The sequence below is a fragment of the Morus notabilis genome, unplaced genomic scaffold (assembly GCF_000414095.1).
Source record: "Morus notabilis unplaced genomic scaffold, ASM41409v2 Scaffold552, whole genome shotgun sequence".
Classification (NCBI taxonomy): Eukaryota; Viridiplantae; Streptophyta; class Magnoliopsida; order Rosales; family Moraceae; genus Morus; species Morus notabilis.
In genome coordinates, this window is record NW_010384344.1 from 586,072 (window position 1) to 600,684 (window position 14,613).

A 14,613-nucleotide genomic window follows, 5' to 3' on the forward strand; every position below is an offset into this window, starting at 1 on the left:
AATGAGATTTCAAAGCGTATCAATTCTTAAAATGAAATATTTTAAGGAATGATACAATGCATGGTGGCCTCAGAGATCGGGATGTAGGAATCGCATTCTTGGGGGCAGGTCCCGAAACCCATACGGATCCACTTCTTGTTTAGTGGATTTATGGCTCTACACTTTTCATTAGACATACATTTTTACCGCTTCTTGTATAGTGGTATGATGAGCTGCACACTTTCATTATACAGACATATTCTATTATGTGAGTATTTCTTTTTTTTTAAAAAAGGATGATCGGTTCCGGGTGTATATCTTTAGACCGTGAGTACCTTTATTTTAAATGCTTTATAAAATTATATCCTACTGGGCCTTTCGCTCACCTTTTCCTATTTTCAAATGTATTAAACCCCTCCAGGCGACGCCAGAAGTAGTGCGGAGTAGGTAGCTATTACTGGCGACGTGGACTGGTTTCAGGAAAGCGAAGAGTTGTATTTCCTCTAATCCCTTATCTCAAGGCATGTATGAAAGATTATGGATTGTAAACTTAAATATTACTAGACTGTGGTTGATGTCACATTTACTCTTGTTTATATTCATGTATGCTAAACACCTGTGAGAATTCCTGACATGATACCAGGGACGTGGTTTTAAACTGGTTTGGTTGGAAATTCCACTACCGTTCTTAAAATTAAATTTCTCTTGAATGCAGGGGCTTGTTTAGAAATACCTGGATGTTTTGAATTTAAAAAATATATATATTATAATGTTTGCAACATTATATGCGAATCATTCTCTTAAACATGTTTAAGTTTCTAAACAAGCCTCCACGTCACTAACCCCGGTTTGGGGGCGTGACATCTCCTAACGCTAATGGTGACGTTGGGTAATAAGTTACACTAAGCGTTAAAGTAACTTCGTGAAATCTACCTAAAAAATTAAATACGAGTTCGGCAATTTGTCAATTAGTTTCATCTATAAATCATGCTCCTAATTTTGCACTAACATAATTTGTTATGGCATCTTTATAGGGGATGCATTGTTCAAGCATTATATAAGTAGAGTTCCATCTTATGGGCATATCTAAGGCTAATACTCTAGGATTTTGATTACATGTTTGTAGAAATCTAAACCAATCTTGTATTCTTTGATTACTACCTTGAATCCAAGCAATGTTATCTCTAATTCTTTTAATATGACCTGACATTGATTTTAAACTGAATTTTACTATTAAATTAATTAATTTGACATGCACAACGTTTGTGAAATATATCATTATTACCGAATAAACTTAAATCATTTTTAAAAAATTTTATTACTTTAGTATTTGCAGTTGCATTATCTAATGTTATGGCCATTATTCTATCTCTTAAACTATATTTATAAATGACAGATAAAATTGTGTTATATATTAAATTGGCAGTATGTGATCCTATAACACATTTAAAACCTAAGATTCTCTTATCCAAATCAAAACCTTTAAAATAATATCCGGTTACAGCTAAATCATCTTTGTTGGTAACGGCAGACTAAATATCTGCCGTTAACGCAACGCAACCACTAGTAGAGTGTAAAAAGTTGATTAATGCTTCATTTTCTTGTTTATATAATTTTAATGCATCTTTCCTAAGAGTAGTTCTTGAAAAAAAATTGTGCATTAGGATTATGTACAATTTTAATATAATGCTGCCAATTCTTTTGTTCAGTAAAACTAAGTGGTTGATCTAACGTGGCTACTAATCGTGTCATTTCCATACGATCAACTTGCGGATCGTATTTCCATGTGCTTAGACCTCCGGTTTGGCAGTCAAACGATAATTGTGTTTGGCGGAGATCGGCTCCGTCTCCTTGCTTTTGAAGACAATTTTCAGAGTGTCTTCTAAAGTGTGTAATACCGTGAATAGTGTTACATTATAATTTATCACCACAATATTTACATTGAGCTATCTATTTAACGTTACCGTTATTGTCGACATCCTCGAATGTGTTAAAGTGCTCCTAAACTGTTGAGGTGTGCTTATATTTTTCTTAAAAATTACAACACTTTCACCAATACTATCGCTTACCCACCGTGTCTAAAAATTTTCAAGCATCGGACATGTCCGTCGCCCGAACTTTCATCACTAACAGGTAAGTGAAGTGAGGAAGGAGAAGGTTAGGAAAGGATTCCCGGAATATTCTAGTGCAACTACCTTTAATCGAACCAAAATATTATTAAAAAACCAATAGTTATATATTTGATTTTTCTTTCCCCACCGTTATTTTAACATTTTTTTTTTAATAAAAGGGCCAAAAAAATAAAGAAAAAAGAAATTTTCACGTGCATTGGCACGCTTATGCCTCATGAGTCATAACCCATGCTTAGCGTTTACCAAATTTCAACGAGGCTGTTCGGCGAACAGCTCTTTTTTAGTTAAAAACACAAAAAAAATAATTCGAATTATAATTTTATTTAAATTCATGTTCTTTTAAGTTTAAATTTGAGTTTAAACTCAAATTTAGGATTAAAACTCAAGTTTAAGTTTTCTCTTCAACTCAAGTTCAGAAACTCAAACTCAAATTAATGAACAATATTTTTTCTATTCTTAATTCTGATTGAGATGATTTTTTTTCTATGTGTTGACAACGAAAAGACGAATAAAACCTCACTCATATATCATATTAAAATTTGTCATCAGTATTGAGTTTTTATTAAAATACTATCTAAATATAAATTCAAATTTTGACCCACTCAAACACAAACGCAAAAAAATTCTTATCTCAAACTATAACTCAAATATACACAACTAAACATAAACTCAAATTATAACTCAAACTTAACTCAAAATTTACACTCAAATCACCTAACTTAAAAATAACAAAAAAAAACAGCCCCAACGTCACGAGGCTCAACCGTCCCCGAAGATTCTCGATTTCCAACCGAGATAAATACGAACGTTACACAGAGACAAGCTCACTCGACTATCATAGAACTGTCAACACTGAATCACCAAAGCGGGACCCACAAAAACCTCTCTTGACCGCACGCCAAGTGTACCCTAACGATCTGAATTCAACGGCGTGTGATGTTGTCGAATTACTAATCTGTGGGAATCAAAGTAGCTTCGATTCCATCTCTATATATACGCACACATTGTGGGTGGTCGCCCAGACTCTCGATTAATCTGGTTCTCCATTTTTTTTTCCTTCTTTCGATTTCTTCCAAAGAGTTGCAGATTCGTCCTTTTCATCTCCAAGTACGTGATTTTCTCTCTGTTTTTTCATTTTATTTTGCGATTTATTGTTTGCGTGTTTGTTGTTTGGTATCGTCTGTTTTTTTCTTTGATTGTTGAATATTTATATATGTATAAATATATAATGATTTTTTGTGGGTTTGGGAAATTTTCAGAATGGGAAGCTCGGAATTCTCATGGAAGTTGGCGGATCACCCGAAGCTGCCGAAGGGGAAGACGGTGGCGATGGTGGTTTTGGACGGCTGGGGTGAAGCCAATCCCGATCAGTACAACTGCATCCATGTCGCCCAGACTCCCACCATGGATTCTCTCAAGACGGTAACTTTTCTTTGCCTTCTATTTTGTTTTTGTTTTTTGTTTTTTTGTTTTATTATGTCTGTCATTGTTTGATAGAATCCATTTCTGACCGAGATCTATTGATTCGGATCCATTTATATCGGTTTTCTTGTTATATTTTGTTGTTCTCGTTCCTCCTGTGCTTAAGGCTTTATGTTTGGTAAGAGGGGAATAAGAGAGAAGAAAGACATGCATAAATTAGGTGAGGAAAATAGGGAGGAAGGAAAGGACTTTTCTCGTATTGTGTTTGGTGTGGATTTCTTATTCTATTTAAAATTTGGGTTAGCTTGAAGGATTTGAAATCTCTCGCTCAATCTATTGGCTCGCTTTTCTCCTGTACCGAACAACGATTAGTAGCAAAATCCTTCCACCAATCCCCTTACCTCTACCTCCTACCATACAAGCTCTAAGTTTTGATTTTCCATTTAGTGACTTGATTGTTTTATGCTTTGTACTAACCATGAAATTCTAACTTCATGAACTGGGCATTTGTTGAACTGCAATTTCTATGTATGAAAGTTCCCATCGAAAGCGTGGATGGTCCATTAATGCCTCTGAGCGTTGTTGGGTTTGTTTGTGGTGGTCTAAAAAAAGAGGAGAATAAATATTTTAATGCTGAGAACTCATGGTGGGGGCTGTTAGACATTGAGGGTAGAGTGATTTATGTTGTATAATAGCTTGAATTGACACGAAGGGATATTTTAAACTTATGTTTATCTATTGTTGTTGATTTCGATAGGGTGCTCCTGAAAAATGGAGGCTGGTGAGAGCTCATGGTACTGCTGTGGGGCTTCCAACGGAAGATGATATGGGCAACAGTGAAGTTGGTCACAATGCACTCGGTGCTGGACGCATCTTTGCGCAGGGGTGAGTTTCTCTACGATTCCATGATAGTGATTGTGTGAAAGCACATCCTGAAAGCATTGATGGCTAACAATAAATTAGTCGTGCAACTAGCCTTTATTTTTATTTTATTAGATTTTTTTGTTTGTTTATTTTTAGTTTTTCTCCAATTGTGTAAGATTGTATTTGTTTCTCCCTTGGTACCAAGATGGGGTTTTTGTAGCATACAACTGTTTGCAATGGCACGTGCTGATTTTACATTTGATTTTTCCATAGAGCGAAGCTTGTTGACCTTGCTCTTGCCTCTGGAAAAATTTATGAGGGAGAAGGTTTTAAGTACATCAAGGAATCTTTTCAAAATGGCACATTGCATCTCATTGGATTGTTGAGTGATGGTGGGGTTCATTCGAGGCTCGACCAGTTGCAGGTAGGTTTATCAGTGGATTATTTAGTGTCATTCTATATGGGTATTTCCCAATCAAGATTATTTTTCCGTCCCTATTGTCTTTATTTGTATATCTGGTGATGCAGTTGTTGCTTAAAGGAGCTGCTGAGAATGGTGCTAAAAGAATTCGTGTCCATGTTCTTACTGATGGCCGTGATGTTTTGGACGGTTCAAGTGTGGGATTTGTGGAAACACTTGAAAATGATCTTGCAAAATTACGTGAAAAGGGTGTTGATGCACAGATTGCATCTGGTGGTGGTCGCATGTATGTTACAATGGATCGTTATGAGGTATGTAATGGCATGGCTTTTGGGATCTTTGTAAATGCAGATCTATTGCTTTTCCTGTGCATTGTGCTTTAGTAATTCATGTTACCATTCTATATACTTTGGAATTCAAGAGAGATATGGTCATTAATTTGTTCATGGTGATGTGTGGGGTCTTCATTTATTAGCGAACCTTTATTTGGGAATTTCACTGCTTTGTTCTTAGTTCTCATATTTTCAAATAAAAGAGTATCGTTTTATTGAAAGAAAATATATTGTCGCCTAAAAAGTAATAGTCAGAGTTAGCAGTCTCATTGCTGGTAGTAAGGGTCAAAGTATTCAATGGGTGCACCTGTTGTGCCGCATAATAGTTGTGGTGTATTCTTTTAATTTGCAGTTCCTTTTGTCTGTTAGCTGCATGTAGCTAAACACTGAAGAAATTATCTACGTTGTTTCCAGCCTTAAGCGAGCTTCTGGATCAATTAATTACTGGATTCCTATCCAGGCAGGCTAAATGAGGGCATAAGTGTCCCACAGGACCCCTTTAATTAGCAATAGGATATTTCTGCTTCTATTTAGTGATGTGTCAAGTGCACAAGTTTTCTTGTGTTTGCAAATTTTTACCTTCTAAAATCCAGTTTCTTGCTGGTCGTATATGTTTTTAGCTGATACAAATAATGCCTAATGAAGTACTTGACTATTTTATTATCTTGCAGAATGACTGGGATGTTGTGAAAAGGGGATGGGATGCCCAAGTTCTTGGTGAAGCCCCTTACAAATTTAGAAGTGCCGTTGAAGCTGTCAAGAAACTCAGGGAGGAAACCAACAGCAATGACCAGTACCTCCCTCCCTTTGTTATTGTTGATGAGAATGGTAAGCCTGTAGGACCAATAGTCGATGGTGATGCTGTTGTAACATTCAACTTCCGAGCAGATCGGATGGTTATGATTGCCAAGGCGCTTGAATATGAAGATTTTGATAAGTTTGACCGAGTTAGATTCCCTAAAATTCGGTACGCTGGAATGCTCCAGTATGATGGTGAGCTGAAGCTTCCAAGCCAATATCTTGTTGTTCCTCCAGAAATAGAGAGGACATCTGGTGAATATCTAGTGCACAATGGTGTACACACCTTCGCTTGCAGGTCAGAATTTACCAAGTTTATAATTTTTGCCACTTCACATGCATAGTAGAGATGTATTTCTACTAGGCATGACTGCAAATCAACTTTTTGGCCCTTTTTCTTTTGAAGGTGCATTTTGGTTCGCTTGCAAGTTAAAGCTCAATATTTGAATATGTATCTTTGCACATTTTGAATCCTGATCAATCAAATTTTAAGGCTTGATCATTCTATTGAATGAGAAATGTTTGTGGTTGATCAGTTGGTTTGAATACTGTTATTGCAACCTTTTAGGAATTAGCTATAGATTTTTGAGGAGTTGAATTGATGTACTCACACACATGCAATTCATGCATATTTGGAACTTTCTTGTGTGATACCGACCTAACTAGTTGGATTTGGAAGTTGACTTGTTTTCTCGAATTCAAGGGCTTCCTATTTGTGCGACTTACATTGTTATTTATATTTTCTGCTCTCAACAGTGAGACTGTTAAATTTGGTCATGTCACATTCTTCTGGAACGGAAATCGTTCTGGATATTTTAACCCTGAAATGGAAGAATATGTGGAAATCCCAAGTGATACCGGAATCACATTCAATGTTCAACCCAAGATGAAGGCCTTGGAGATTGCTGAAAAGGCAAGGGATGCTATACTTAGCGGGAAATTCCAGCAGGTATTATATACCTTGCCATGTGACTTGAACACATATCGTTTTGGACTCGCAATGTGTCCATCTGATTTGTTTTTTCGGATGTTACTCTAGGTTCGTGTCAACTTGCCAAATAGTGATATGGTGGGACACACAGGTGACATTAAGGCTACAGTAGTGGCTTGCAAGGCTGCCGACGAAGCAGTCAAGGTAAAGTGGTTGTAATTGTTTACTATTATTACAATTAAGTTAGAATGAGAATCCGTTATTTTGTGTGACGTGAAATTGTGAGGAGGCTATTCTAAACTAGGCTAAAAAGTTCTATTGCCTCGAACGTTGTTGTAAGGATCTTTAGAAGGATTTACCTAACTAGTATTTTTTGAAATTTCGGTATGGCTAGTGGGAAAAAACTTATTTTGGGAAAATTGTCCATAGAAATATAGTGGGGTAAAAAAAAATAAAAATAAAAAAAATTCAAGCAAGTATGTTTACTGGGTTTTCCACTTGAGTTGTAAATAAGTGGTCATGTACTTCTACAAGAAATTGGTGCTTGCAGCTATTCACACGAATGTGTTAAGTTGAAAAACCATGCGAATAAATAGATAAATAAAATAAAACCTCTTAGAAAATATACCCTCCCATAGTTACAGACAAGACCACTACCTAGAAGCACCTGTTTGCCGCCTTGATGCAAGTGCTATCCCTTAACTTTAGCAAACGGCAATTTTTCAGAATGTCTTGTTGAGTTGGGATGGGGATTAAACGGTGGCTAATTTTTCAGGGGAAAAAAAAAACTGAATTGTTGTGATCCAGTTTGATATTTTAGCAATTCTCTTTGAACTCATCCTTTTAAATTCTAGTTTCAGTTTCTACTGCCGTCAATTAAGGTGGTGTCGCTTGTGTGATTGCAGATGATTCTTGATGCCATAGAGCAAGTGGGTGGAATTTATGTAGTTACTGCGGATCATGGAAATGCCGAAGATATGGTAAAGAGAAATAAGTCTGGGAAACCTCTCCTCGACAAGGATGGCAAGATTCAAATTCTCACTTCTCACACTCTTCAACCAGTAAGTTTATTTCACCTCCTTTCTGCAGAATTTGGTGATGTTTTTTGAAGTTAAAAGAGTAGAAGATAATAAAAGCGGAGGCAGTTTCCTTGTGTAACGTACACTGGATTTCTTGAACTTGAAATCTTGCGGTTTTCTCACCTGAGCTGCCTGGAAACTTGCAATAATCCTTCCACTTATGGAACAAGTGGAATCTACTGTATCAATATGAATTATATCAGGTCCTAATGATTTAATCTAATTTTCCTTCTTTAGGTGCCTATTGCAATTGGAGGCCCTGGTCTGGCACCTGGTGTTCGGTTCCGCAGCGATGTTCCACAAGGTGGGCTTGCCAACGTTGCTGCAACCGTGATGAATCTGCATGGACTTGAGGCGCCAAGCAACTACGAGACAACTCTCATCGAAGTAGTTGATAACTGAGGAAACAAAGGAAAAAGATAGCGTTTTTGAGTTTTTATATTAATCTAAATTTTGACTGAATTTAAAGCCGTGCATAAAGGAGGCTGTCGATTGTGTAATGCTACCTGGCTTAATAAGTTAAGAAACTCCCATTTGCGGTCATAGTTTCACTTTCTGCTAGTTATCTGTGGACATTTACAGACCAGGATACAATTAGCGTGTGTAGAACCAATTCCGTTTCTTTTTTTCACGTTTTTCAAGACAAAAAAATGAGACTGAGAGAGAAAATGTTTTTGAAAGAAAAAAGGTAAAAAAATTGAAAACAATTTCATTTTTTAGTTTAGTGTAAAATCACTTAGAAAATGAAAACAATTTGAAGTTGTTTTTCATTTTTTTTTTCGTTTTCATTTCTTTAGGCAAATGTTTTGTTTTTTGGTAAATGGGTGAAAATTATATAACTAAACGGAGTTTTAGGTTTTTTTTAAATTGAAGATAATCTCTTAATAAAATTACTAAATGTATTTTTAAAAATGATTTTTATCTAAAATTAAACATGTTTTCATTTTCAGTGTCATATAAAAAATAAAATTATTTTGAAATTAATTTAGAATGTACTCAATATATCCAATTTTTGTTACTCTCTTTATTTTTGCCGTTACATGAAATTATTTTGGTTGTATGACTGCAAAATCTGAGTGTTCTCTCGTTCTCGTCTAATTATTCATTGTGGTGATGCGTTTGGTAGAAATAGATAAGCTGCCAGCTATATAATTAGCATGAATAGGGCTTAGGAGTATGATATCTCTTAAATTGAAAATTAATTAGGAACATATATTGTTGGTTAAAGCAATTAAATGTTATCGTACGTCCGTTTTTCTTTTTTCTTTTATTTTATTTTATTTATTTTAAGTCGCGTAAAGTCTTTGATAATTCCCGATACTTCAATCTTGGCGAACAAATTACTCCCAAACCTTGTCAGGATTCATGTAATAGTTGGCAATGCCACTTGTTCAATTCCTACCTCAAAAAGTTGGCAAAGGTAGAGGTCAAAAGTAAGGGGAAAAACTTACTGAGGGCAGGATAAGCAAAACAAAACAACTCTATTCAAAAAGAAAAAAGACACATTAACAAGTTAGCAACTAAAGGAACCACGCTCCTATCCTCTTTTCTACAGTAAAAGATAAAGATTATTTTTAAGATTACTTTTATAAATGTCCTTTGATCGATATAAATTAGTTTTTTTTTTTTTTTTTTTTTTTTTGTAGATATAAGTAAAGCTATTCATTAGGTCAAACTAGTCCAATCCAGTTGGATGTTGGATAGTTAGATTTTAATTAGAAATTGGATTTGTTTGATGAAGAGAGATTTATACAACAATCAGATTGATTGATGACTGATAAAAAAAACTAGTAATTTCGAGTGAATGACCACTCCTCCTTGATGTATTTTGCCAAAAAAAAAAAAAAAAAGAGGTATGCATTTTCAGAATCGGGTAAGTTGACTCAAAATCAATAATTTGAGGACAATAGTTTAATGAATTTATGAAATAAGATTTACAAATAACACAATTTATATTATGATGGTAAATCTTGAATTTAGTGTACAGTAAACTCTAGATTTACAAGCATAACTAAAAAATGTTTATCTTATATTAGTAAATTTAATATAATTTATTAACAGTAAATCCTGAATTTATACTTTAAATGCATGATTTAGTAATAAACACTATATACATTCTGATGGTAAATCTTTGATTTATATGTAAATTTGAGATTTACGAAGTAACATAAATTGTGTTCTGATAATAAATCTTAGATTTACAATGTAAATATATAATTTACGAATAACTCAATTAGTGTTCTGATAGAGTAAATCTAGGATTTACGAGCAGAACTAAAAAATGTTTATCTTGTATCAGTAACTTCTAAATTTACCTTGTAAATCTAAGATTTACGAAAGAATAAAAAACATGTTAGAAGTTCTGCTAGTTATAAATTTAGGTGAAGATGTTGGTGGTTTTAGAGCTACATGTTACATACTATCGATAGATTAAAAGCTTCCATTAATTATATTTTCAAAAAGAGTCTTATGCATATTAAAATCAATGTGTCCTCCTTTGTGTTTCATCGATGAAATCAATTTTTATCAAGTGTTTTATATAGTATGTACCACAGGATCATTCGTATTATTATTTTAGGCCCCGTTCATTTTGCTGATTCGAGTTTAGAATTCGAGTTTTGTTACAGTAAAAAGCTCTCAGAAACAGTCACATCTAACTTTTTTGTTACAGTAAAAGGCTCTCACACAACATCACATCTCAACTCGAATTAAAAACTCGAATTAGCGAACTGAATGAGGATATATATAAGATTATTAAAGCCTCGTTCACTTCGCAGATTCGAGTTTTCAATTCGAGCTGAGATGTGACATTTTCAGAAAGCTTTTTACTGTAGCAAAAAAAGTTAGATGTGACATTTTCTCAGAGCTTTTTATTGTAGAAATTTAGAATTGATAACTCGAATCGGTAAAATGAACGAGGCCTTGAATAAAATTTTATTTTATTTAAAAAAAAAAAAAAAACACACGTCCCATGAGGGCATTTCCTTTTTTTTTTTAATAAACAAAAGGTCATGTCAAATAAGGGAGACAGTGGTTTCTTTTCTTCCCGTCGCATTGGGGGCCACGGGACACATGTCTATCTCACAATTATGCCACCCACATCTCTCCCCTCCCTCTTTACTTTACAAAATTCAAATTTCGAAGCCATCAACGGTCATAAAAAAATAATAAAACAAAAAACAGAAAACAAAAAGAGGAGAAAAAGCCCGCTCGGCGCTATGAAATTCAAATTCTAGGGTTTCCGCTCCTGCAATTCCCAGTCGAAGAGGACGAAGACGAAGATCGAACTTCAATCAATCTCCGATCAAACTCCGAACCAAGAAGAAGCAACAATGGAGAAGTACGAGAAGCTCGAGAAGGTCGGCGAAGGCACGTACGGGAAGGTGTACAAGGCCAAGGACAAATCCACCGGCCAATTGGTCGCTCTGAAGAAGACGAGGCTCGAGATGGACGAGGAAGGCGTTCCTCCGACGGCTCTCCGGGAAGTCTCTCTCCTCCAGATGCTCTCCCAGTCTCTCTACGTCGTCCGCCTCCTCTGCGTCGAGCACGCCGACAACCGCAAGGACGCCTCTAAGCCGCCGAAGCCTGTCCTCTACCTCGTCTTCGAGTACCTCGACACCGATCTCAAGAAATTCATCGATTCTCACCGCAAAGGCCCCAATCCGAGGCCACTTACCCCCAGTTTGATCCGCATTTTCCTCTACCAGCTCTGCAAGGGCGTCGCGCATTGCCACTCCCATGGTGTTCTGCACCGCGATCTCAAGCCGCAGAATCTGCTTCTCGATAAGGAGAGGGGGATTCTCAAGATCGCCGATCTAGGACTCGGCCGCGCCTTCACTGTGCCGCTCAAGAGTTACACGCATGAGATTGTTACTCTTTGGTATAGGGCTCCCGAGGTCTTGCTTGGATCGACGCATTACTCCACCGGCGTTGACATGTGGTCCGTCGGTTGCATTTTCGGTATGCGGCTGGTCTAGATCGTTGAATTTTTGTTTTTGTTTTCGTTTCCCTGGTTTCACTGAATTTTTTGATGTTTTGATTTTTTGATTTATTTTATTTTATTTTATTTTTGTTTGTTCTTGTTTGAAGCCGAGATGGTAAGAAAGCAGGCTCTGTTTCCTGGAGATTCGGAATTCCAACAATTGCTTCACATTTTCAGGTATGCTACTATTGGATTAAATGGGGTATTGGTTGATTAGATTTATGCTTCTGTAATTTGGATCTCTAAAACAAAACACTCTTGACATTTTTATCACGAAACATTATAAAGTTTTGACTTTTTCGGCTTTATGGGGTGATAAAACAGGAAGCAAGGGTGTTGAAAAAAGCCTACGCTGTTTTGCTCTATTGCTAATTATTTGTTTTGATCATTAGCTTCTCAAGAAAAAAATGTAAATCCTTTAAATTTCAGGGTTTCTACCTTTTCGATCAGGGGATTAGTTTATTTTCTAATATCAACCATCCATCCATTTTTGGGTTTGATGTTCTATGCAGGCTGCTAGGAACACCCACTGAGAAGCAGTGGCCAGGAGTGAGTACTCTGAGGGATTGGCATGTGTACCCGCAATGGGAGCCACAGAACTTGGCTCGTGCTGTTCCTTCTCTTGGAGGAGATGGAGTTGAGCTTCTTTCGGTAATATTACTTGTCCTTGAAATGAAACTGTGCAATTCTTGAAAGGCAATAAGAAACTACCTCAGTGGTTTAGATGGACCGGAAATAGGACTTCTTAGTGCATTAAGTAGTGTTGAGCTTGTTAAGTAGCTCGGCAAATCATTAGTGAGCAGACTCAACATCAAAAATTTAGGTTGGTTCTATCTTAACAAAGCAAAATTTGACAAACTAGAGATTGATTTTCAAGTCTTCATGGATTGTTCTGCTTTCAATCACAAGTGGATTTCTCATGGACAGTATATTAAGTCAGTGCCCATATGATGCTGGCTAATTGGCTCTTAAGTTGTAGCTTTTACCATTTAGGCCTCGTTTATTTTACCGATTTGAGTTTTTAGTTTTAAGTTTTTACAGTAAAAAGCTCTCAGAAAATATTACATCTAACTTTTTTTGCTACAGTGAAAAACTCTCAGAAAATATCACTTCTCAACTTGAATTGAAAACTTGAATCCGCGAAGTGAACGAGACCTTAGTGTTTTATTATTTTTCTTCCATCGATTGGATATTTAGTCCAGATCTCTCGCTTTCCAAATTTTTATTTTAAAGAACTTAAGTTTATCCTACAACTTGTCATATATAGGACGTTGGATATTGTACCTACTTAAAGAAATGAATGCTTGATTGCTACATGATATTTGCTCATTTCATTGCAGAAATTGTTTCTATGTTTTAGTAAGATTTCTCCTCCTATTTTCAATAATATAAACAATTCCTGAATCCACTGCCTTTTACTTTTAATCTTGATTTGATGTCAAAAGTATCTTTCCTGAGTTTTGATATCTATCAATGGCTTAATCTCTGAATTTGAGTTGGGGGTCCAGCCATCTGTGCTATGGTTACTTTCACTGTTATTTTTTACACAAAAATCCAATAGCTAATTGTGTGTTTCTGTCTCGGACAACGCAGAAAATGCTGAAATATGATCCAGCGGAGAGAATTTCGGCCAAAGCAGCGTTAGAGCATCCTTACTTTGACAGCCTTGACAAGTCTCAATTCTAAAGTTCAATGGCCAAGACAACATAACATAATCTTGAAGTTTATCTGTCTGGGGTAATATGGTAGTTACCAAGATAATATGGTGTGAAGTCACTTATCATCATCTTGGTGATTCCAATATAGGATATGTTGTTTGCCGTTTGCATTGTGTTATAGATATCTGTTTTCCGGTAAAAAGAAGTTATATATATTTTCCTTTTATTTTGGCAGAAGTTTTTGAATCGTGATGTGATGAAGTATCTTGGGTGATTGTAAACACGGAGGGTTTTAGAAGATGAACATCCACATAATATTTATATTTTTTCGTAACACATTTAACATTTTCTGTCATAATTTGAATAACACTATTTTATTTCTACTATAGTTGTAAATTTATCTCATGCCACAACTTGTAAGTTATCTTTTCATAATCTGTAGGTTATTTTTTATAATCTGGAGATTATTTTTTCATAATCTGCATGTTATTTTTGGTAATGACATCAAAATTTTATGCCATGATATAAATAATAAAATTAGAAAAAATCATTGTTAAACTTGAAATTGTTTTATTAACTTATTTATTGCTGGAAAATAAAGAAGCATAAAGAATTGTGTGCTTGTATAACGGTCAATATCGTACAATGAACTTTGCTTAGTTTGGTATTAATGTTCGCTTCCAAAATCAGCTTCTGTTTGAAGAATTGTGTGCTTGTATTTGATAAATCTTTTCAATGTGCTTTTTAGAGAATTTTTAAAGAATCTATAGTCAAAATCAAAAGCAGTTCAAAGACAACTTTAGCTTTTAAATTATGTAGGAATCGGCATAGTACAATTAATAAAACTTTTATAATACCCTAATAAAATTTAAAATTTACAATCTTTTTAATTTAAAATTCAGACTCGTAATATAATATAATATAATAATACAATAATATAAAATAATTTATTATAGTGTAATAGTAAATAAATAATATCATAATTATATTAATAACTCTAATATTATTATTTTAT

The 14,613-nt window shown here is 35.1% G+C and overlaps 2 protein-coding genes across 2 annotated transcripts; both read left to right on the forward strand.

Moving 5' to 3' along the window:
• The first annotated feature begins 3,119 nt into the window (after nucleotides 1–3,119).
• LOC21405570 (2,3-bisphosphoglycerate-independent phosphoglycerate mutase) lies at nucleotides 3,120–8,509 on the forward strand. Its single transcript, XM_010114736.2, has 10 exons — nucleotides 3,120–3,218; nucleotides 3,371–3,533; nucleotides 4,291–4,418; nucleotides 4,671–4,821; nucleotides 4,926–5,129; nucleotides 5,822–6,246; nucleotides 6,705–6,897; nucleotides 6,988–7,083; nucleotides 7,785–7,940; nucleotides 8,196–8,509. The coding sequence occupies exons 2-10, from the start codon at nucleotides 3,372–3,374 to the stop codon at nucleotides 8,358–8,360; spliced, it is 1,680 nt and encodes a 559-aa protein (XP_010113038.1). The 5' UTR covers nucleotides 3,120–3,218; nucleotide 3,371; the 3' UTR covers nucleotides 8,361–8,509.
• A 2,628-nt stretch (nucleotides 8,510–11,137) lies between these two features.
• Nucleotides 11,138–14,004, forward strand: LOC21405571 (cell division control protein 2 homolog C). Its single transcript, XM_010114737.2, has 4 exons — nucleotides 11,138–11,918; nucleotides 12,048–12,117; nucleotides 12,453–12,591; nucleotides 13,534–14,004. Exons 1-4 carry the CDS (start codon nucleotides 11,291–11,293, stop codon nucleotides 13,624–13,626), a joined length of 930 nt encoding a protein of 309 aa, XP_010113039.1. The 5' UTR covers nucleotides 11,138–11,290; the 3' UTR covers nucleotides 13,627–14,004.
• The last annotated feature ends 609 nt before the right edge of the window (nucleotides 14,005–14,613 follow it).

What these genes read in the sequence shown, in the direction of transcription:
- LOC21405570 (XM_010114736.2), top strand. Translation starts at nt 3,372, where the DNA reads ATGGGAAGCTCGGAATTCTCATGGAAGTTGGCGGATCACCCGAAGCTG. An exon ending in GGACGCATCTTTGCGCAGGG is followed by an intron (nt 4,419 to 4,670) that starts GTGAGTTTCTCT and finishes ATTTTTCCATAG; the next exon opens with AGCGAAGCTTGTTGACCTTG. An exon ending in TTAGCGGGAAATTCCAGCAG is followed by an intron (nt 6,898 to 6,987) that starts GTATTATATACC and finishes ATGTTACTCTAG; the next exon opens with GTTCGTGTCAACTTGCCAAA.
- LOC21405571 (XM_010114737.2), top strand. Translation starts at nt 11,291, where the DNA reads ATGGAGAAGTACGAGAAGCTCGAGAAGGTCGGCGAAGGCACGTACGGG. An exon ending in GTCCGTCGGTTGCATTTTCG is followed by an intron (nt 11,919 to 12,047) that starts GTATGCGGCTGG and finishes TCTTGTTTGAAG; the next exon opens with CCGAGATGGTAAGAAAGCAG. An exon ending in ATGGAGTTGAGCTTCTTTCG is followed by an intron (nt 12,592 to 13,533) that starts GTAATATTACTT and finishes CGGACAACGCAG; the next exon opens with AAAATGCTGAAATATGATCC.